Source organism: Pollachius pollachius (genome assembly GCF_949987615.1).
Source record: "Pollachius pollachius genome assembly, chromosome: 1".
Taxonomy (NCBI): Eukaryota; Metazoa; Chordata; class Actinopteri; order Gadiformes; family Gadidae; genus Pollachius; species Pollachius pollachius.
The window spans coordinates 49,155,130-49,178,884 of NC_136934.1; the positions used below are offsets into that span (position 1 = coordinate 49,155,130).

Genomic DNA, 23,755 nt, shown 5'->3' on the forward strand with positions numbered 1-23,755 from the left:
GTTTTAAGTGACGTTAGTGAAATGTGAGTGAACAACCATTTATTTCAAGCGATCTGGTTGGTCGAAATAAAAAATTAAATCGCCTAATAATTTGTTAAATCATAAAAATCTGTGCGAATGCATGCAACAAATCACGCGAAGTCAACCAATCCCCGCGATATTACGCAAGCTTTCGACCGTCAAGCAGCTCGATGATTCCGCGTCGATTGCTTTGTTTTGTACAGAGGTAGACATGACTAGAAGATACTTCAACCAATGAGTGCAGTCGCGATCGGAACCGACTTACGATTTGACCTTTGCTTTGTATGAACATACTGAAGGCTATGATTGTTCGGTCCAGTGTCAGATGCTGTACACCGGTCAGCCGGCAGTACCTCCGGGTTCATGTCGGCTGGGCAGGGCGATGGGGGGAGGCAGCCGGTACCAGCAGCTCTTCTACCCAAACCGACTCTCATCCACGAACCATCCACACTTCAGCCGTATGCCAAAACAAAAACGTGCTTAAAAAGCTCATCAACAAGTCCTTAACCAAGTAGGTTTGAAGGAAAGATTATTCATGAATTGTAAATAATGTGTTATTCAGTTTTACTGCAAAGTTTCAGTATACCGATCATTTTACATCAGGTGTATGGGGGACATAACTTTAAATATAGCACATGCATTACCCTGTATAATAAAACCAATATAACCTAGACTGTACTATCTATACGGTGTTACTGTATTAGATCATCAGTTGGCATTGTTAATAAATATCCTGCACTTTATGCAATACAATGTCCACCTACATGTGTGAGGGTAAGCTGAGGGACAATGTCCCAGCCTGTGTGTATATACGGATACATGTTTCCTTACTAAATGTGTGCTTTATCTGAAAGGAAGAAGACTTGGTACGAGACTCCACCACCGGTCAGTCACAACACAACACCCAGAACAATATCAGACATATAGCTCTTTGTTAAAGTCCTAAAAAGGTCCTTAATGGACATTAACCTCATGCATTACGCATAAACATTCAATTGTTTAAGATAAAAGGATGATGTGCAATTTTAACAGCAGGTCGTCATTCAACTGAGCTAAAGCCTCCATTAGCTGATATATGGATTGGAAAGGAGAGGCTAAAATGTCTTCCCTTCCCCATAGAAACCTTCCCCTCTGAGCCTGCCCAGGAGGAAGGACCACGAGGACAGTCACCGCTGCAAGATCCTCAACACTATCCTGTATAAAGCTGTGACGGACCTGCTCACATCAGCAGAGGTAGCTCTAATTCATTCATTCAATACAAACCCCCTGTGAAACCCTTGCCTTTGTTTGAGTTCACTTCTTGTTGTCTCGAACCTGACAAATTCAGGATTTTTGGGTCCCATACAAACATTTTCAAGTAATATCAATGAATATCTAGATCTGACATTGGCTACAGCTACTGTTGGTGATGATAATGTTTGTATGACATATTGGGAACATATCTATATGATAAGCAATGACTTGCCAACAATTTCAATTATGTCTACCAATATCTGACCATACTATTTAGATTAAATGAGACCAATTCATCATTAAACTTCATTATTCATTTTCCGTATACATTTCTTGCTGTTCTCAGCTAGGCAGTGAACTGCATACCTTCAGCCCAGAAATAACCAAGGTAAATAAATACATATCTCATGCACCTATGTAATATATTCTCTGTTTAAAGGTAACCATAACTCGACACAAGTCGGGTCTATCTAAGGGAAATACTTTTGTTTCTGTAAAATAACTAAACGTCATGTCTAGAAGCCTTTATGTTTGCATGTGCAAATTGCGATCTCTGATTGGAGCTTATCTGTTCCGTTTTTGATGTAGGTTTCCCTGGCGCGAGACTTCTCCAGCTGCCGTGTGTTCTGGAGAACCAGCCGAGACGCCCAGAGAGACGAGCTGATTCAGGGAACCTTGGAGAAGAACGCAGCCCCGATCAGGTGAGGAACGCGAGGCTCTGACCCAACACTGAGTGCACCGAGGCTGTCAGGTCACAGGTTTTGGTATGATCCTCGTCTCTGTGCTGACATTTTATGCATGTTATACAAAAAAAATATACATAATTCACAGTGATAGTATTCTGTTGATAAAATGTGCATCAGATATACCTGATTTTAAAGCAATATGTGTTTTGGTGATTTGTTTAATTATTCATACCTATATGTATGTTGGTCATGACTCTTATTTTCCATCTGTCTAGGTATCTGATCATGTCCCAGCAAATTATGGGTGGGGTGCCTCCTATTGTGTTTCTCAGGGACAAACAGCTTGCTGCCCTTGATGAGGTACTTTCTATTTATCTTGTTGACTGTCACAATGTGTTGTTTTTTACTTTAGACTGATTGCAGTATCATGTATGATTTAGCCACTAAGTTAAATTTTCACTAAATAAAACGTTTTGTTTGTAGATGGTTGGCCTTCCATAATATGTATAACGGCAAATTTACTCATGAATCATTAATACAAATATAAAGTCAAACCAGAATAACTACTGTTTACATCCCATAGGCATTGATTTGTTCCCCATTGACCCATTACTTACCCAACAAAATGCCAGTTACAGAGTCCAAGTAAATTCCAAGCAATATTAACATCCAACAATGCATTAGTTATCGTGTCAAGCACCTCTTCTTAGTTTCCAGAGCAGTTTCATTATTTAAACGGTAGAATAACGTTCCAGTAGTGTAGTGTGGGTCACATTCGGTTTAATATAGATAGCGTATTAATCAGATTACCTTTGTGTTGTTAGGTGGATATGCTGCTCAAACATGCTGACTTTGGTCCGGATCAGCCAGAGGACAGGTGCTTTACATATAACCTACACATTGCATACATATCACCTACATATTGCATACATATTACCTACATATTGCATGATAACTGTCCGTGGTAATCATTTTGTTAAAGACATTCACCTCTGAGTTTGCTAAGGATAACTCTCCAAAAAAGGACATTATTGATCAGGAGTTATTCACTAAAACACTTTTGATTATTAAATGGTCAATATTTTTTTATCAACATTCAGTTTTTAACCTTAAAGATGGCAGAAAACTGCCATGATTGTAGTGCATCTTTGCCTCTTTTGTGATCAACCTCTCTTGAACCTGCACTACTGATCCAGCGTTCTCCTTTGTGACCCATGCAGGATAACGGTTGCGGAGAAAGTGGGTCCTGCCTCACGCTCGTCTCAGCCGGCGCTGTACGGCATCGACCACGGGCTGCTGAACAAGCAGATCACCGACTGGTGCCATCAGTCCAAGACGGAAGCGCACAGCCAGTCCCATGAACTTCAACAGGTAGAAAAAAACAAATCTGCTCTCAAATACATCGGTGCTGTTGCCTCTGTAACGGTTTAATTAAAGATTTGGAGTTGCCTCCGTTTCGTAGATTTTTAATCAACCAAATAATTGTAATATGCACGGTACTCGCAATGTCAGCCTGGCATGTCTACCCTGTAGCTCAAGTGTTGCTGACTTACAGGGTTAACATGCCAGGCTGACATTGTGAGTACTGTGCACTAGTCACTAGTGTTTTTCTTCTTTAAAATGTGGCCAACCATTAAACAGCTACTCTGCTCAAGTGTGGTGCACTAACTATGCCTGTAACACCGCAGCATGATTGAACACGGTGTGTTTTGGTGTGTGTGCCCTCAGGAGCAGCTGTTTGCTATCGAAGAGCACAAGAGACAACAGATCATCAGGAAGAGGAAGAGGAAGGCGCGGCCACGGGACGACGACGTCTCTCCCCGGGACTTCCTACTGGCTCAGCCAGACATGGCCACGCCCCGAGGGCGGGGTCAGAAACCAAAAGAGGAGGAGCCAGAGGGGAGCAGCGCTTTCAGGGAGGAGGCGGCTCATCTACGAGAACTCGCTTCCCTGGAGGAAAAGAAGAGCTCATGACAGACGAGTCACAGCTCAGCGACGCTTCGAGTTGTATAGACCCTCTGAAGGATAAGTCCCGCCTCCGAGGCTCCGGTTCCTTCGGTCAAATGTCTATTGGACTTATTCCTTAGAGGTCTGATGGTAAAAAAAATGAAGTGGAATAGTATGTTTGAATGCATTTGCCTTATCTGGTTAAATAAACAATGAGTGTTGTAAGCTACCGTCATGGGATCACTATTGTGGCTGTAAAGGGCTTCCAGTTTTAGTAAGAATAATTGCGATGCGTCCCGCATTATCACACTTTAATGCACAGGCTTTGATTGGCCTATGAAATGGCAAATGGATGGCAAAATATAGATCCATATTATTCTCATGACTTGTGTTTTGTCGATCATTTGACATAATACACAGGTATTTAAGTCAAAGTGTGAGGATAGGCAAATGGTTGGCCCTGCTTCTTACATCAGAATAGTTGGTGGGGTCTAGTTCAAACAGTGTGATAGGAGGTCATTTAAAAGGTTGTACTCATGGATGTTCAAATTCCAACAGAAAACAGCCTTTTAAGTGAGTGTTAGATTAATTTTGGAAAAAGAAAATATCTTACAGACTCTAGCAAGTAGATTGTTATGTATTCCAAACCGGACCACAACTTTGACGGGGGAAACAAAGATACTCATTGTGAAAATGTCAAATAGTTTTATTTTTCAAAGTAAAAAAAATATGTTGCATTTGACAGCAATTATATATGTGTTTTGTAGCTTGTTACTACAGAGTGAGACTGACCGATTTGTTATGATGTGCAATGTATAACCATTTAAGTCCTGCAGATTTTGATGTGATCAAAGAGACGGCATGAAACAAAAGTGCAACAAGAGAATAGAGAACATCCTTAAAAACAACTGACCACACTACAGCCCCGTTAAAAGAACACAAGAGCATGCGCTTCGCTTCAGAAACAACCAAAAGCGTCAACAGTGTTGAGCCTACAGCAGAAAAGTGCTTACTGTACGCTTACGCTTACTGTAGACTCTGGTGGTTTAAAAACATAAAAAGAAGCCAGCGTCCTGTAGCACAAATGACTGGATGTACTGGTAGTGTTTTTTTATCACTGAGTCCAATCTAGTCCTGCCTTTCTTCGAGTGTGCAGAAACCAACAGAAGAAAAAGGGGTCAATAATCCAAGTCTACGATCAGGAAGGCAATGTGTGTGGTTTTTATTGTGAATTTGGACAGCATTCTTCCTTAAGATTAATTACCTCATTGTACTTTTGTTATCTTTAGTGCTTCTAACGTTTCAGTTAGTTTAGTGAGCAACCCTTCCCTGCTAGGTTAGGTAAGGTTAAGTTATAAAAAGTTATAAAATACTTTATATCCAAAATAAAATATGTGGGCATACTTTATCTTTTTTTAAGGACATTTGTGTACTTCATTTAAGTTGGCGTTTAATAACTTTAGATAATTTGGATGCTGAACCTACCTATTTTGGGATGTGGCACACGCCATTGCTCTGTGCAAACAAGCCTCAACATGCACATTCAGCAGAAATCTTCCTGAAAATAAAATAAAGAATACGTACCCATTTAGTGTGGTTCACCGGTGAAACCTAGGTGAGTGTTTCTATGTAGTGACCAAACAAGCGATTTTCCTGATGGACAGACACTGCTGCCATACAAACATTTACATTTTTCCCGTTTCCTCTTGTTAAGCATGTTTGCTTTAATGCGTTTCATCGATGCACCTTTTCGTGTTATCCCATCACAATCACCCAGCAAAAGAAGAAAAAACGTGGCCGTAAATCCCAAACTCACTGCCATCACTCAGTCCTCCCCACTGCAAATGTACCACGATCCAGTCACGCAGAATCAAAAACAGAAACGCTTGGTTTTCAGCTGGTTTAGCACTGTCGTCCGCTGAGGTCCGTCCAGACTTCTACTCCAAGTACCGTATTTGGCTTCAGAGGTCTTCGATATACAAGTGCCTTGGCCTGAAGACAGTGAAACAGTATGCATCATGTGCGAATGGTTTAGTGTCCTTCCTTATGGGGTTGCTGAATGGGCCCCTCAGGGCTGGTCCCCCGACTCAGTTCTGTCAGAATCCTCTTTCTTGCATTGGAGGGAGCCAGGGTGGGTTAGGGGTTCGGCGTAGGGGTGGTCCCCAAAGGGCCCCACGATCTCTACGGGGTCCGGGGGCTCCTGTTTGCATTCGATCAGCGTCGGCGTCTGAGTGTCCGCGCTCGCCCGTGGACCTAGACCCGTGGAGAGAGAGGAACGAGGGGCTCAGATAAGCAGCAGGGCGCTCTGATTGGTCGATTGCCAGGATGATTAATTCAACCCCAAATCGAGTCAGACGACGCAGCAGTCCAATCAGACAAATTGTCTGTACGTTTGATTAGTTATGTCACAGTCCAAAAACTATATTTATACAGTTTTTTGAAAAACTTTTACTTATACAAAAGTTACTAACTTCTATTTAGTATGATGAAAAAGTCCAATGCCTTGATTAACTACCAATTAAGATATCTTTTTCAGAACATATATTATATATTTTTTGCAATTTTGTGTGGAAAACATGGTTGAAAAGGGATTAAACTAGGGCTAATCCAGTTGCTCAGCCTATCAACAAACAGAGTGGATTTATCGTCAGGCAAGCAGCAGAGGGGTTAAGAAACAACACTAACCACTAACCAACCCAAACCCCTGTCCCTCTCCCCGCTACGCCTCGTGCCCACTGCGCCGTCCGTCAAAGGACGTCGGAAGGCGTGGCTGACGGACGGGGGAGCTTTCCAGGGATTCGTCAGAGCCCGAGCAGTGTCACAGTGCTTACATTTGCATACGCGACCTGATTGGATGACGGATCCGTCGCTGCCGAAAAAGTTGAACATTTGTCAACTTTTTGACGGCCAACGGCGCGCACGGATCCTCAACGCATTGCGCGTCCGTCCCCATTCAAAGTCAACGGGGGGATCAGCCAACGGACGGGGTGCAGTGGGCACGAGGCGTTAACGCAGAAGCAGTGGACGCCATTTGTCCTCCGCGCCTCAAGCGAGAAGCGGCGGACGTACCTTGGCTGGTCTGGCCGTGCGGGACGACCAGGTTGTGTTTGACCGCCTTGAGGTAGGAGCTGTCGAACCCCAGCAGCACACGAAGCCCCCGTCGCCGGCAGTCCTCCCGGCACCGCCTCCTCTTGGAGCTGAAGATGGACGTCACCTCCGGCTGGCTCAGCTTCAGCCGGAGGACCAGGAACTAACGGGAGGGGGGGGGACCCAGAGACGGTCGTCATGACGATCAGGATGGCGTTCAAGTAATACCGGTGTATGTTTGCCAACGACGAGGCAATGCCACGCAGACACGCACATACACACACACACACACACACACACACACACCTCTATTTCCTTGCGTGTAGGGTAGGGCGTCTTGTGGAAGTATGTGTTCAGGAAGAGTTTCCTCTCTAGCAGGGGTCGCTGTGCCAAGCCGGCGGGGATCTCAGTCGGGGAGTCGACGTAGGGCTCAGGAGTGGGCGGGGCCTCCAAGCCCTCCCTGTAGGAGGAGGAGACACAGCAGTCAGCGCCTGGTGCCCGGTGGCGTTAAGCTTATAAAAAAGGACAATTTAACTGACGACTAACGAACAAAGGTAATAGGGGTTGCTAGGTGATGGGGGAAAAAAAAAATCACGATCCCGATTAATTCGGTCAGTGTTGAAATCACGATTATCCGAATCATTATTTTTGAGGGTTGAAAACATGACGCATTTATTCCGCGTTTCCCTCCGAAAGAACGCTTCGCAATTCCTACAAAACATGTAATAAATAAAAAAAAAAAACGAAAAAGATTGTCTTCGAGCCAAAAATCCAAATCCCCGCCAACGTCGGATCAACCGCCCGGCCCTTAAAGGTACAGTACCTGGCGGCGGCCACGCCCCCTCTGGCGGCCCCCCTGCTTCCGGCGGCGGCGGCGGCGGCGGAGGAGGAGGAGGCGGGGTCGGGGTTGAGCCGCCGCTCCGCCTCCTTGGCGCTGTGGGGCGCGCAGCGGCAGCGCTGCACGTGGATGGAGATGGTCCGCGCGCTGGACGGCTCCATGTACACGCCCAGGCAGTACACGCACTTGAAGGCGGGCGTCTTGAGGATGGCGTGGATGGCGTGCATGACGTGGTGCCGACGCCGCAGGTGCTGCACGTCGGCCGCCGGGCCACGGGGCCGCAGGTCCGTGCAGAAGGGGCAGGAGGGCTGGCCGGTGGCCGGCTCGCCGGGGGCCTTGGTGAGTGTCTCCGTCAGCTGGAGGTGCATGACCTGGAGAGGGGGGGGGGGTAACCTTGTTTATATAGCACAGTGGTTCTCAACCTTTTTTGAGCAAACTCCCCCCCCCCTCTGACCGTACCCTGATCCTCTGGCAGTGTTAACCCGCGAACCTGGGTTATGTTTGTCAGTGTTACTTTTAGTGATCGGCCGATACATCGGCCGGCCGATATATCGGCCGATATATCGGCCGGCCGATCCAAAAAAAAAAATCGGTATCGGTATCAGCCCTAAAAAAAATCCATATCGGTCGACCCCTAGTTACTATAGAGATCGTGGCGATAGCGGATGTGACGGCCGTCCGGGCGTGTGCAGGACCGAACCGCGCTCTACGACCCCTGAGCATAGACAGTGAGAAGTAGCTGAGACGGTAGAGGGGTTAGAAACCTAAATGTAAAAATAGACTCGTTTATTTCAGGTAGCCTATTTTTGCACCAAAAAGATTTGAAAACCACGAAAGTTTAAAATCTAAATTCTTTTTTTAAAAAACCCTCAAGTTCCAACGATGGCGCAACCTACGATGGAGCTTGGTCTGGCAATAGCCAGGCTACCTGCCGCCGCCGCCGCCGCCAACCCACCTCCAGGTCCGTGTCCTTGTGCACCAGCGCCAGGTGCAGCTCCGGGCAGCCCAGCAGGTCCTTGGGCACCTTGAGGCTGACGACGGGCGTCGGGGACAGCAGGCGGCTGTCCTTGGTGACCAGCAGCCGGTGGTTCTTCCACAGCTGGTCGCGGTTGGCGGCGGCGGCCAGGCCGTGGGCCTCGTCGCAGTGGCTCACCAGCTGGCGGAAGGTGTAGAACACCAGGGGGCACAGGAGGCACTTCATGCCGTGGAGGAGGTGGGAGTAAAGCCCGTGGTTGGGAAGGACGCTCTGACAGAGAAGGCATTCCAGGACGCCGGAAGCACTCCACGTCTGCACGCACCGGGGGCGGGAGGAAGAGACGGGGTTACGGGGTTGACTGACAGGGGTGTGACTCGTGTAGGGAGACCCTCGTTTCCAACCTAGAGGGTTACTTTTGCAGTTCAAGACATTGCTCGTGTTAGGTTTGTAGAGGAACGTTGGTTTTGTTTCATGAATGGACCTTTTAGCGTTTATTCATTGCCATCTTAAACAAGACTATTTACAACTAAAGCATTGGCGCCTCAAAGTTTGAGGTGCGAGTTACAGAGAAGTCTACCGGCCTGGTTTGGAATAGGGCCAACACGATTGTGTGGTGCGAAGCGAATGGAGGATTGTGAACCATTACAACCGGAATACAGGGAAACTTGCAGCGCAACCTTAAAATCGACATAAAGGAATTCCATGGTGACGTTCCGCATGTTAAATCATCAATCAAATGATCAAATCAACCTTGTAAAACATCGATCATACAAACTTCGGACGGCCTCTGTGGAATGAAAACAAACACAAAGATCAATGCCCTTACCACAAACTGACTCTTGGCCCCCAGTGCCTTGCCCTTGGGGGACGACACAGCGCCCCGATTGGGCCTTAACCGCGGCAGAATGGTGTTAGCTTGTGGGGCCTCCGTGGGTGTGGACCCCTCCGTCGGCTGGGTCTGTGCTGCGCCGAGGTTGGCTTGAGGGACGGGCGGCGCCGTCGCCTTCCCCGTGGGTGCGGACGCCGCCGCCGCCCGCTTGGCCGGTACCGGACTGGGATTGGCTCGCGGGACGGGCGACGAGGGGACCTTCCCCGTGGGTGAGGACAGCGCCGCCCTGTTGGTCTGCACCGCGCCGGGGTTGGCCTGTGTGGCGGGCGGCGCCGGTGGGGGTACGTTGACCAACACCGGAGGCTTGGCCACGCCGGACTGAACAGGGACCGCCATCTGCACGGCGGCCAGGGTGTAGGTGGGCATTCCGTTGACCTGGAAAAGGGCATTTAAAATCCTCCGTTTTGCACTGTGGTTCTGTTCCCGTGTCTTAAGGGTGACATGTTGTACCACCAGGTGTGCGTGTGATCAGCCGTTACACGCCGTTTTGAAAGACGGCCTCTTCTGACATCACAAGTGGGCGTGTCCAGCTAGATGTGTGCTGGATAGAGCAGTCTACCAGTGGACTTTAGCAAACGTTGCTCATCTATCCGTTATACATCTAGGTGGACACTAGGGCTGGGTAAAAATATCGATTCATCAATGCACTGCAATTGATTTGTTCTCGATTCAATTTTGATTCAGATTTTTTTTTAAATAGATTATTTCCAAAAAGGAAAAAAAAAAGAAGCATACTCAGTCATTGTAATCTAGAAGCAAGTATTCCTAAATGTACATGCCCTTTTACATTTGTCCATGTTATGATTATTACTTTTATGCTGCAAGTTTAGCTTAGGAACAATACTATACAACGCTGTATTCCCTTTTTGCTAGTTAAAGCACAATAAAATGGTTCATTCATTTTGAAATGGTTAATTCTAAATAATATTTTGGTACGTATTATTGAATCTGCACGTATTATTGAATCGCTATCGAAGCAATCGGGTCAACATCAAATCGAAATTGAATCGATTCAAGACCTAAAGAATCGAATTGAATTGGGAGGTACCTGGCAGTACCCAGCCCTAGTGGACACGCCCTCGTTGGGTGTCAGACGACGCAGATTTTACACAAACGGCTTGTGACGGCTCACTCTGAATCACACTCGCACCTGGCGGTACAATGGTCACCTTTAAGAGGTGGAATGTGTTAAATCGACCATGAGTTGGACCACAGTTCTGCATGTGGGTGTAGCTGCATGGCCCACCTTGTTCCCAGTAGGTATGAGCCTCACAGGCTGGGAGGTCTGTAAGGACAGACCTTGGTTCAACATCAGGGACTGGCCAGGCACCATCTGGAGGAGCAATGAGTCAGTGATACTTGTTTTAAACCGCATTCACAAAAGGCCACGAAAACGTGATGTCGAGACAAAAAACGCAGGCACAGGGCCTTGTCTTGTTTGAAAAGTGCTGAAAAAAGGGCTCTTGTTTGAATAAAGTGTAATGTTGTCATTATAAAGCATTCAGGGGTGGGGTCTTCAAAAATGACTATTAAATAAGTACGGAAAAAAAAATACTCTTATGCCTGCAGCTCTATATAAAACGATACTATACACTACAACACAGTTCTATGGCATGCCATTAACATAATGGGGAAGAAGATGAGATGCTCTCGGGTGATCCGGAGTGTCCTCCATGCCTCATTTAAACTGCACAAAAAGAAAGAGTAACAACAGTCAAGAACAGGGGTGGGGCGTTCTCACCTTGTTGCCGGTGGCTATGAAGCCCAGAGTCTGGTGCGAGGATAGAAGCGTCCCCCCTTGCTGTTGGGACTGTATAGACAGCCCTTGGTTCAACATCATGGGACGAACAGAACCCACCTGGGAACAACAAGAGGAGTCAATTAAACCACACAAGGTTTCCTTTTAAAAGGGGCTGATATCATGCTTATTCGACTTTTCCCTTTGCTTTAGACTGTTCTATGACGTATGTGTACATGTTTAACGTCTGCTAAGCTAGAAAAATCTAAGTCAGAGCCAGGGGGAGTGTTCGTGCATGAAACAGAAGTCACGCCCCTCGGCTAACCGCAATGTTTACAACTTCTCGGGGGTCTGAATTAGCTGACACACACTCATTGCATTCAACCAATCGCAACAGAGTAGGCGTGCTGACCAATCACAGCAGACTGGGCTACTCCGGAGGGGGGCCTTAAAGCGACATGATACCAAACACGTTTTTTGAAAGACGCTGAAATTGGTTTTGCAGAAATGAACCGTGTGAGAATAATAAGGGGTCTTTTTTAACACACAGGCATGTAACCCTATTCTAGTAGTCACAAATACAATTATTGATATGGTATTGGATCTTTAAGACATTAAAAGGAATAGGTCATAATTAGAGCGCAACCGATATATTAATTAATTAATATTTTAAAAAAATATTCATTAAAAATTTTTTTTTGGGTTATTGTGTTTTTGTTCAAAGGACATTGAGTTTCATACCTCAAGTTATATTTTTAGACATTTTATTTATCAGAACTTTAATAAATTTTGATTTTGACTTTTCTGTTGTGACAATAAAACAGTAAAATAAAGTTTATTTTTAAACTGCATTACCTTATTATTTTAGTCAGGGCTCATAAATAACTACAAATAACCAATGTTCTGGTTAACCAAAATCTGTTTATGTTTTGTTTACGTTTCTGGAATTTCTCTTTTAAATATATATCGGCCGATATATCGGAACATCAGATTTTTAAATCACCAAATATTTGTATTGGTATCGATCGGGCTCTAGTCATAATTGATACTTACAAAGGGACATTACAGTGGCAGTCATTGCATGGACTAAGTGACATTAGTCCATTAGTCCACCAGAATGGATTAGAACGTGATAAGAGCGTCGTACTAACCTGGCCTCCAATCAGAGTTGGACTGAGTGACATCAGAGTAACCAGAATGGATTAGAACGTGATAAGAGCGTCGTACTAACCTGGCCTCCAATCAGAGTTGGACTGAGTGACATCAGAGTAACCAGAATGGATTAGAACGTGATAAGAGCGTCGTACTAACCTGGCCTCCAATCAGAGTTGGACTGAGTGACATCAGAGTAACCAGAATGGATTAGAACGTGATAAGAGCGTCGTACTAACCTGGCCTCCAATCAGAGTTGGACTGAGTGACATCAGAGTAACCAGAATGGATTAGAACGTGATAAGAGCGTCGTACTAACCTGGCCTCCAATCAGAGTTGGACTGAGTGACATCAGAGTAACCAGAATGGATTAGAACGTGATAAGAGCGTCGTACTAACCTGGCCTCCAATCAGAGTTGGACTGAGTGACATCAGAGTAACCAGAATGGATTACAACGTGATAAGAGCGTCGTACTAACCTGGCCTCCGATCAGCGTTGGACTGAGTGATATCAGAGTAACCAGAAAGGATTAGAACGTGATAAGAGCGTCGTACTAACCTGGCCTCCAATCAGAGTTGGACTGAGTGACATCAGAGTAACCAGAATGGATTAGAACGTGATAAGAGCGTCGTACTAACCTGGCCTCCAATCAGAGTTGGACTGAGTGACATCAGAGTAACCAGAATGGATTACAACGTGATAAGAGCGTCGTACTAACCTGGCCTCCAATCAGAGTTGGACTGAGTGACATCAGAGTAACCAGAATGGATTACAACGTGATAAGAGCGTCGTACTAACCTGGCCTCCGATCAGCGTTGGACTGAGTGACATCAGAGTAACCACAATGGATTAGAACGTGATAAGAGCGTCGTACTAACCTGGCCTCCGATCAGCAACGACTGGTTGGGCGCCATGGCAGCAAAGGAGTTGGTATTGCTGGGGGCAAGCACCATGGCCGGGCCCAGGGTCTTCCCCTGGGTCAGCACCATGCCAGGGCCCCCCGACGCCTTCCCGTCAGACAGGAGGGGTTGAGGGGGGCTGGCGCCTGCCGTCGTGGCTTTCCCCTGCGTTAGAACCATCTGCTGGCCCGACGAGGTGGTCACCTGTTCCCACAACCAAAACAGCAGGAGCACAATCAGAAGAACTCTGTGGATAACAAATAAATAAAACCTTGCCCTGCAATATTTTGGCTACATCAGGAACCTAACCTCACAGAAATAACTCACACGGGAGGGCCAACTACAAAGCACGCAAATAGATGGATAGATCGATCCTTTTAACAATCCTTTACAATAAATGACAGTGCCACTGCAGCTTCAAGACAGACATAACACCACACACTTCCTCAGATAGCTTCCGTACTTAAAAAAATGCAAAGCTTTTTTTGTGCCTTGTAAAACTTTATAGCAGCTGGTATACAAGACTTCCTGTATCTCTCAGGTTATTGCACATTGGTGCGATCAGTCAAATGCTTGAATAGGTAACACATAGGGCTGGGTTAAAATATCGATGCATCAATGCACTGCAATTTATTTGTTCTTGATTCAATTTCGATTCAGAATCTTTTGAAATCGATTTTTTTTACGTAAAAAAAAAAAGAAACATACTCAGTCATTGTAATCTAGAAGCGAGTATTCCTAAATGTACATTCCCTTTTACATTTCTCCATGTTATGATTATTACTTTTATGCTGCAAGTTTAGCTCAGGAACAATAGTGTATTCCCTTTTTGCTCGTTAAAGCACAATGAAATGGTTAATTCATTATGAAATGGTTAATTCTAAATACTATTTAGGTATTTTTGTCATCTGCACGTATTATTGAATCGATATCGAAGCAATTGGATCAATATCGAATCTATATCGAATCGAATATAGACCTAAAGAATCAAATCGAACTGTGAGGTACCTGGCAATACCCAGCCCTAGGAACACCTCAGTCATTTAATTCTGAGCAGGAAGTCGTCACCCAAACCCCAGCCCTGAGTCACAGTTTGCTGGACTGGTTAAGAGCACTTGAGGAGAAAACCCATTCTCAGTTGCGTAGGCGAATAAAGCTCTAACAGAGGGTAGTGGTGGAGAACAAACAAAGGCTCCCACCTGCATCTCTATCTGGCCCCCCCGTCCCTGGCTGAAGAGCAGCGGTTGGCCCGGAGAACCGACAGAGCCCATCTTCGTCCCCAGGTTGAGGGTGAGGCCTGCGGGCAGCAGAACCTGCTGGGTCTGGCCCGGGCTGGAGCCCGCCATCGTCATGGTCAGAGGAATCTGGAAACATTTAGGTCATTTAGCAGACGCCATTATCCAAAGCGACTTATAGTAGCTACACAAGTCAGAAGTAAGAGACAACAATATATCTGTCGGTACGGTAAGGATGTTCATAGAAACAAGTGCCAGGCACTAACAATCGCTAGGTTAACCCATTCCCCGTCTACAAAAAAGATAGCTGGGGTAAGACGCTACACAACGCTAAGTACTATTCTTGAGTTCCAGGATGTAAGTCATACAATAAGTATGTGGATTAAGTGCCAGGACGTACATCATACAATAGGTGTGTATGGGGGGTGTTTTTAGGAATGTTAAGGAGGAGAACGGGCGGTGAGGGGGTAGGGGAGGAGGCTATGCAGAGTCCCGGTGACCTCGAACTAGATGTGTGACGGATGGATGAGCAACATTTGCCACAGTCCACTGGGTAGGCCGGTAGACTGATCTATCCAGCACACATCTAGGTGGACACGCCACGTGTGTGATGCCACTAAAACACAGGAAAAGGCAGATTTCCAAAGGGCTTGTAATAGGGCTGGGCGATTAATCGAATTTTGATCGCAATTTTGATTTTAGCATCAAGCGATCCAAAATTAGGATCGCTTAATCGAGTTTTTCAATTTTTTTTTTATTTAATGTTTTATAGAAAGTGCAGAAAGCTGGATACATATCTGGATAATATTTTAGATTGAAACATTTTCTTTTTGACCATTTTGTGTATTTTTGTAAGGCGAAACTTCAAAGTTCTCAGTTACAACGTTTCATTTGGGAGAGACACGCTGAATAAACACAACACGTTTTCAAACCCAAAAATAATCGTGATATCAACACTGACCAAAATAATCGGGACTATGATTTTCCTCATAATCGAGCAGCCCTAGCTTGTAGTGGCTAATCAGACTCGCACCTGGTGCCACAACACCCCCTAAAAAAACACCATAGAACACAAAAAAGGGGAGTTGGGGGGGGGGGGGGGGCGTACCTGGTTGCCCTGCGCTCCCGACGACATCACGAAGCTGACGGGTTTGTTGGAACACGACGGCTGGCCGGGGGCGGCACGCACCGCCACGCCGGCCGCCGCTTTCTGATTGGCCACCAGAACCTGCGGTCCCCCGCCGCCAGCCGAGCAGACCAGAGAGGTGGGCTGGGAGTGCGAGGCCAACAGGACCGCCTTCTTGGGGGGCGCGGACTTCCCGTTGACGGGGGGGAGGTTCACCATGCCTTTGGCCACCAGCGAGACCACCTGCTGCATGGCCCGGGGAGCGAGGTGGGGCAGCTCTGAAGCCTGCGGCTGGAGAGGGGTTTCACAGGGGCAATAGAAGTCTTACTGCCCAAACTGTTTTAAAACCAAACCTAAGACAGAACTCTTCACCAGCCTTTGGATAGTTCCTGTTTCATGTTTCATGTTTTGAGCTTTATGTTTTTGTGCCCTTTTAACTATTTATCTATTTACATACGTATATTTGTGTACGCATTTGGTTTCGCACTTCTTTATTTGCTTTTATATCTAATGTTTTTTATGTAAATCTAATGTTTTTTATGTAACTACAGAGTTTTCACTTCCTTTTATCTTTGTTAAGCACATGGAGTTACCGTTCTGCGGGCTATAAAAAATAAACTTGACCTTACTTAATGACATGGAAGGAGTCTCTGTTGCATGGATGGATGGACGAATGAATTTATGAATGTATGCGTGCCCTCGATTTTTTCGAGAACCGTTCATCCGATCGACTCCACACTTGGCGGGTGTATAGCTGGGGACCCAAGGAAGTGCCGTGTTGAGTGTGGAGTTGTTTGGATGAGCGGTTCTCGAGAAGTGCTGCAAGCGTCGATAGCAAAGGCCAACAACACTACTCAGTACTGGATAATCGGGAGGCAGGTGCTCTGCATGACCAAAAGTGGGTCAGGGATTGATGTGGAACGAGTGCACCGCTCCATCACTCCACACAATAAGAGATTCAAATTATGCCATGGAGGTGTTTTATCTACCGCTTCTGTCTGGTGTGTTCATCTTCATTCCATTATATTTATTAAAGGCAGTGGATCAACAGAATTTTGGAGTGAAAACATATATACAGAAGGAATATAACTTTTTCATTTCCTAATTGATCATTTCATGTTATTCGGACCATCCAAAGCTAAATCGTAGTTTAGGAGCTATGGGAAGTTAACACAATTGACATTGATTTGCATCACAATGTCTAAATGTATTCAAACGTCTTCATCACGTAGTCAGGATCAACTACTGGCCTACCGAGTAAGTCAACATCAAAATACAACTCTTTTTTAACCCGTTTTGTTAATATTACAATTCCAAACATGCCTGAAGTTAATCGGTAGGGGGTGTGATGATTCACTCAGCTCACGATTCGATACAATACACGATATTGGGTTCACGATTTGATATTTTGAACAAAACTAAGAAAATGTATGACTGAAAAAATATATTGTCGTTTATTTTAAATACACAGAATATGCAAAACAATGCCATTTGCCTTATATTTCTTAAGAAATTGTATTTACTTTTTTTTAAATTTTATATTAACATGGTATAGACTAATCATCTTGTCATAAATGGCAATAAACATAACATTTTTTAATTTTGAAGTGCAAACCTAAGTCCATAAATAAAGTATGAAAAAGAAAAAACACACATTATATCGCAGACCATTTTTTCGTCTCGACATCCCGTCACACCCTTTTCAATCAGTCACTCCCCCTGTTACCTTGCTGCCGGCGGGGGCGATCTTGGCCACGCTGCAGTGCTCAACCAGCAGGGGCTTGATGTGGGCCTGGAGCTCCTGGTGCTTGGCCGAGCTCAGCAGGTGGTACAGGAGGTGCTCCGAGGTCTCCGCCGGCATCTTGCACACGCAGCAGGAGAACTTGGACTGCTTCACCGTGGTCCAAGTTTCCTTGCTGCCTGGGCTTTCTGGGAGGGAAAGTACACGATAACAAAGATTGTCAGTGGAAAGATGTAACGCGCTGTGACAAGACAAAGTTTGTGCGGAGCCGCTAGGACGGACGCAGGGCGCCTTTTGACGCGAGGATGAGTTTTAAATAGCTTGGGGGGGGGGGGGGGGACAAGTTTTACATTATGTGTGATATAATAATGTAAAACGAGTAAATACATATAGTAAATACATACATATAATGTAAATACATATGGGTAAACCCCCCCCCTGTTGTGTCACTGTGAACGTGGGCATCACGCCCACGCTCGCAGTGATGTTTCACGGTCAATACAAACAGTATCTCTCCTGCTCCCACCCGCTCTTTCCAAACAAGCCCTCCCCATTACCGGATTACCTGCTCAGGTAGGCAGTAAGCGTGGGCGGAGTCAAGAGGGAGACTACATCAGTACCCGCAACCCCAGCCACACCCCGTGACACACACTGAGTCAGCCCTCGACACAATCACTCCACGCAAAAAAAAAATACAAATAAATAAACGGCTCCAACAGACTTCGGCACAGAAGGTACACGTGGCTTGGGCAGGGGGAAAGAGGAAACCATTGGTCCTCTAAAAGCAGATCCCGTCAATATTGAAATCCCGATTATTCAAATGATTATTTTTGAGTTTGGAAACAGGATGCAGTTATTCAGCCTTTCTGCCCCAAAAAAGCACTTTGTAACTGAGAACTTTTCCCTTCAAAAATATAAAAAATATATATATTTTCAAATAGAAATTAGTGTACAAAGTATGTATCCAGCTTTTCTTACAATTTCAATAAAGCATTTAATGAATAAAAAATAGATACAAAAAAATGTATATATATATATATATATATATATATATATATATATATATATATATGTCGTTTCAACTCGATTATACTAATTTGGAGATCGTTTGACGCAAAAATCGAAAAACGCGGTCAAAACGCGATCAATCGCACAGCCCTTTGAGATGTGGCTACCGTTCGGCGCCGGCTTGGCCTTCTTCTTCAGCGTGGTGACCTGGCAGCCGTAGTAGCGCTGCAGCAGGGCCTTGCAGTGGGTGAGCAGCACGTGTTTCCTCATCACGTACAGCAGGCTGTCATGGTAACCGCAGGCAGCACAAGAGTACTTATCGCCGCCCGGACCCACCGTGGTGACACGCACGCCGGCCTGACGGAGCACAGTCACAAAACACACAATGAGATGGGACACACAAACACACGGACACACACACACACACACACACACGGACAAGCACACGGACACAGTTGGGGATGGCCGTGTCAATGCAACATTTGGAAACGCTTTGCGATAAGGCTTTTTCTTTTCATGGGAGTCTTTTTACCACAGATTAGACATAAAAATTGTTCAGGCCGGCTGCACGAGAAATAGGAAGTCCGGCACTGCTCTATACAGCATCGCGCCGTTATTAAACATAATAATTCATTTTTAAGCAATAAAAGTGGCTGACAGCTGTAATAGGCTAAAAGCTGAACTATGACGCGAGTAAATTAATTACTTTGTACGAATTTAATTGAACCATCATTCGATTTATTCAAGATTATGAGACACCGGCCAGGTGAGGCATTTGAAAAGGGGCGACCCCAACCTGAAAACCCACGTGAAACAGCCCACCTGTGTGACGGAGACCGGCGTTCTCGCCAGGGTCTTGGTGACTTTGCCGCCCGCGTTGCCGTTGCTGCTGCCGGCCGGCGCCGCCGGGGGCTGTGCGTGGAACAGCTTGGCGTGTTTCGAGAGGAGGTCGGGCCGGGATATGTAGGCGCACGCGGGGCACGGCGAGAGGGAGGCCAGGTCCCCCTCTTCGTCGTGGCACCGCTGGACGTGGTTCCGGAAGGTCTGCCAGGAGCGGCAGGAGAACCAGCAGAGGGAGCAGCACAGGGGCTGGGTGCGGTAGCACCACTGGGGCAGCGGGAGCGGGGAACATGGCATGGGATAAGAGTCAGCGGGACGCAACGGGGAGCCCCTTGATTGTTCGCTTGAACGGTATCGAAATGAGTTTAAAGGGGACCCGTTATACCACCCGGGGTGAGTGTGATTAGTGTCACAGGTGGGCGTGTCCACCTAGATGCGTGCCGGAAAGATGAGCAACGTTTGCTACAGTCCACTGGGTAGACTGGTGGACTGATCTATCCAGCGTACATCTAGGTGGACACGCCCACTTGTGATGTCAGAAGAGGCAGATTTTCAAAACGGCTTGTAACGGCTGATCACACTCACACCTGGTGGTATAATATGTCACCTTTAAAGTAGACAAGATTCGATTCAACAGAACTGAATGGATATTACTATGATGATTCCATTACTTTTAGGTAGATGAAATAGGATAAGAGTCTACAGAAGTGAATGGCGTTTCTTTGATTAGTCTATAATATTGTGATAGTGATTTTTGCTCACCTTTTTCCTCTTGGTCTGGTAACAGTCTGTGAGGTCGTTCCATTCTGTGTTCTCAAAGCACTGCTCACCATTATCACCACTCTTATCCTCCTGGGGAAGCATAGAAGACAATCGTAGAGGGAGCAAAACTGTTTGTTGAAAACCGTGGCAACCGTTTCCGTGGCAACAGGGCAACCACAGATGTCCCCGTTTCCCTGGCAACATCCTCTAGCTCCTCCTGGTGGCTCCTGAGACGGCTACGGGCCTAACAGGAGGTAGAATCCCTCCGGTGGGTCTTGTATCTGCCCCGGGGCTCCTCTGAGTCGACTGAGGCACCTTCGGGGGAAGCCTAACATCAGGCTGCCCCACTTCCATCCCCGTAACCATCCCCCTTTCAGAAGGGGGTCGTGTGCGGTGACGTCCTCTCAGAGGTGCACTCATGTATGTTATACAGTTTTAATATATAATTGATGAACAATTTGCAAATGTCTTCATTCAGCTGTTACAAACCAAGGTTTGTGCTTTAAGTGAGGAACCTACCTTCAGGAAGTCTTGGCAAGAATCCAGTCCTATGTCAGTCAGTATTTCTTTGACTCTCTTCCTGGAAGTTCTGATTCTGTCGAGCCTCTGAACTGGAACCTGGTACATATCTGTATGGATAGAGACGCTGGAGCAGTGAGCACATCTGGCCTGTTTCAACGGGCTTCAGAGACAGCGTCTCCACCACTTTCAATGGTGAGATGTTATGGTTTCAAACAATGGGCAATGGGGTTATGGGGTACTTTGTAGATCCATTAATCAGTGATTTACTAAAAACTTATCTTAAATTCTATGTTTCACCAAGAGACCAGATGTTAGAGAAAACCGGGTTAGTATAGTGAGATGAATTGAGAATATTTCAGAATATAGTTGTCGGATTTTAATTGTATTGCTTCTGTTCAAATGTTATAATTTATAGAGGTTTGGAGACTTTTGTTAGTCCAAGTGTCTGCAGATGTTCGATGTTATGTTGATTGACACTTTCTTCCTTAAAAGAGGTGTGGAACCTTCTATATAAACCTACACGTAACTTAAGGTCTCAGAAGTCTCTATTTTAAAGGGTTTTCAGTGATGGGTTCAATCATATGTCTGCTTGCTAGCATAGCAAGCTAGCCATCTAAACATACTCAACAGAGGACAAAACAAAATATTGTGTATTGTTTGCAAGTCTGGAACGTACAGGAACATTTTAGGCCTTCACTCCTGAAGTCAGAAGCAGAAGTTCTAAAATGTTTATCTCCAATGATGTGCCGAATCAGATTTCGCCTCGCCTTGTTGTGTTTGAGTTGAAGAAAAAAAAATCTATACATATTCCATAAAGTTCCTCAAAAGCTGCTGCTGATCCACCCTGATTATACCGTAAAACGACAAGGACAAGTACAATGTTTAGCTGCAGGACTCCTGGAACAGAATTGGATTACTATAGCCCTCCTAGCAATGGTCAGACAATGAAGAATTGATGATTGGTTATAGTTGTGCTGTTTTTCTTTTGTTTTAAGTATCATTTATCATCATGTTATTATTTTGTCATTATTATTACGCACCTTTAGATAATTAAAGGTCTGGCGCCTTTATACAGTAGGTCTGTATTAATATTTAAAAACTCCTAATAATAATAGCGTTAATCATCATTAATAAAAGCATTGTATACTGCCATAAGGTGCCAGGATACTCTACCAACAAATGTTTTTTGTAAACGATCATTTTTTTAAATTAGCATTGATAATTTAAAAATCCAGCATACAGCATATAGCATTTTCTGTTTAGCACTTACTGGGTTGTCCCTTTGACTGTTCCCTTTGACTGTCACAGTGAATAGATTCGTCTTTAAGAGCCAAAGTTTCGACTTAAAGTCTGTCCAGGGTCTGCAGAGCTCTGCTAGCTAACCAAGCTGGGGGCTGCATTGTGACTGGGGTCCCGATCTCAAGGTTTCTTCCCTTTCTCAAGAAATCTCAAATGAGTCTCATATTACACTGAGCCCCCCACCTCGGCTCTTTGTTAGAGAAGCCCTCACGACATCACATCAGCGGACCAGAAGCAGCTCTATGCTGATCATCAAGAGGTGCATCAGTCACATTTCCATTCACACACACACACACACACACACGCACACACGCGCGCGCTTCTAACTTCCTATCACACAACCTCAGTTGAAATCCACCAAAATGCTTTCTGTGACTTCGATGAGCATATATTCAAGGTACTTAATTGTGTAGCATCTACAGTAGCTGCTATCATTGCTTTACACGGGGAATGAGTTAGCCTATAGCGATTGTAATAATTGCACTTGGTTCTATGAACATCTTTACTGTACCGACAGCGATATATTGTTTCACTTCTTATGACAAATGTACTTATTGTAACAAATGCACTTATTGTAAGTCGCTTTGGATAAAAGCGTCTGCTAAATGCCCTAAATGTTAATGTAAATATATCATACTAATGCATAAGTGTCTATAAACACAACAGCAATAAACACACAGCGCTGATTCAAACCCATCCTCTGACGAGCTCTAAATCCCCTCGAACGACATGGATCCTGTCAGGGAGCATCTCAACTTCTGACTCCTGCTTTACTTTCCTCCATCCTCAGAGCAGGGCTCTAGGGGGCGTGCCGGTGGGGGCAATCTTAATATAAATTGTGTGTTAACAACTGCGTTCGGGGGACTCACACAAATAAACACTTTGCGTAAGCAGGATAATGGCTTTTGATCGTGGCATTGTCATGCACACATCACCGTTTGTGTCAACACAAGCTTTACATCAAGCCGGCAGAGCACACGCAGCTACCTGGGGCTAGCCTGATCTCCACTGAACCAGATCTGAACCCGGGTCCTCCTTGGGCTAAACGTGGATATCGTGTCGCTGGATAACGGGCATGAAACTACAACGGCTGATCAGTCGGGCGGACCTACGAGCTAGCGAGCGTAGCCGAATAGCACCGAGTGCCATTCAACACAACTTTGAACCGGGTTCCCGGTACAAAGTGTGGTAGGTTGGTGCGCAACAGGACGGTCTCGGAGATAAGAAGCGGGTTGTCCGTGGCCCACCTGGTCGTGCGTGTTGATGTCTCTCTGTCTGGAGGAGGCTGGAGGGCAGCGCTACTTGTACCGGGGCTGGCGTGCCCGTGCGTCCTCCTTCACCAATCCGGCGCGAGGGCTAGGACTTCGGCGTCACTCGGGCGCGCTCACGAAATTGTTACGCGAACAGATGCAGGTCCCCGGAAGCCACTTCTCTTATCACTACTACCGCTAATCTGCCTTGTATAGACGCGCCGCATCGAACTTAACTTACTCGAATACTAACCATGCCCCCCTTTTTGTTCATTCCTGCCAATAACACAACTCTATTGCGAGGGAACATGGCGGACAGGAAGTGGGGAAGTGACGTCAGAGTCATTGCCTAGACTGTCTGGTTAAGAGACCAATCAGAGGCTTGGGGGCTGGTTGCAAAGGGAGATTGACACCGGTGATGAGCAAGTTTGAAACATCCAGGTGTGATGGAGGCAGCACACCTGTTGCACCAACATCTGCCAACACAACACCTGTACAGATGTGT

The 23,755-nt window shown here is 45.8% G+C and overlaps 2 protein-coding genes across 3 annotated transcripts; one reads left to right on the plus strand and one right to left on the minus strand.

Annotated features, from left to right (window-relative positions):
- The first annotated feature begins 288 nt into the window (after positions 1 to 288).
- rbfa (ribosome binding factor A) lies at positions 289 to 4,026 on the plus strand. Of its 2 annotated transcripts, XM_079752513.1 has the most exons (9): positions 289 to 532; positions 876 to 906; positions 1,141 to 1,254; positions 1,601 to 1,642; positions 1,843 to 1,955; positions 2,216 to 2,300; positions 2,765 to 2,817; positions 3,161 to 3,311; positions 3,669 to 4,026. In XM_079752513.1, exons 1-9 carry the CDS (start codon positions 306 to 308, stop codon positions 3,912 to 3,914), a joined length of 1,062 nt encoding a protein of 353 aa, XP_079608639.1. In that variant the 5' UTR covers positions 289 to 305; the 3' UTR covers positions 3,915 to 4,026. The 2 variants fall into 2 exon arrangements, with proteins under 2 accessions (XP_079608639.1, XP_079608640.1); XM_079752514.1 differs by lacking the exon at positions 1,601 to 1,642.
- A 563-nt stretch (positions 4,027 to 4,589) lies between these two features.
- On the minus strand, positions 4,590 to 23,547 carry LOC307074700 (activity-dependent neuroprotective protein 2a-like). The gene is made up of 17 exons (XM_079734970.1): positions 23,248 to 23,547; positions 20,699 to 20,808; positions 20,180 to 20,269; positions 19,400 to 19,684; positions 18,745 to 18,934; positions 17,555 to 17,757; positions 15,811 to 16,119; positions 14,667 to 14,831; positions 13,447 to 13,671; positions 11,419 to 11,535; positions 10,924 to 11,010; positions 9,615 to 10,052; positions 8,768 to 9,100; positions 7,798 to 8,183; positions 7,281 to 7,434; positions 6,957 to 7,137; positions 4,590 to 6,140 (listed from the first exon to the last, which is right to left on the minus strand). Exons 2-17 carry the CDS (start codon positions 20,804 to 20,806, stop codon positions 5,956 to 5,958), a joined length of 3,456 nt encoding a protein of 1,151 aa, XP_079591096.1. The 5' UTR covers positions 20,807 to 20,808; positions 23,248 to 23,547; the 3' UTR covers positions 4,590 to 5,955.
- Positions 23,548 to 23,755: the final 208 nt, after the last annotated feature.

What these genes read in the sequence shown, in the direction of transcription:
- LOC307074700 (XM_079734970.1), bottom strand. Translation starts at nt 20,806, where the DNA reads ATGTACCAGGTTCCAGTTCAGAGGCTCGACAGAATCAGAACTTCCAGG. An exon ending in CGCCGGTCTCCGTCACACAG is followed by an intron (nt 18,935 to 19,399) that starts GTGGGCTGTTTC and finishes GTGCTCCGTCAG; the next exon opens with GCCGGCGTGCGTGTCACCAC. An exon ending in GCACGGCCAGACCAGCCAAG is followed by an intron (nt 6,141 to 6,956) that starts GTACGTCCGCCG and finishes CCACGGGTCTAG; the next exon opens with GTCCACGGGCGAGCGCGGAC.
- rbfa (XM_079752513.1), top strand. Translation starts at nt 306, where the DNA reads ATGAACATACTGAAGGCTATGATTGTTCGGTCCAGTGTCAGATGCTGT. An exon ending in AAGAACGCAGCCCCGATCAG is followed by an intron (nt 1,956 to 2,215) that starts GTGAGGAACGCG and finishes CCATCTGTCTAG; the next exon opens with GTATCTGATCATGTCCCAGC. An exon ending in AGTCCCATGAACTTCAACAG is followed by an intron (nt 3,312 to 3,668) that starts GTAGAAAAAAAC and finishes GTGTGCCCTCAG; the next exon opens with GAGCAGCTGTTTGCTATCGA.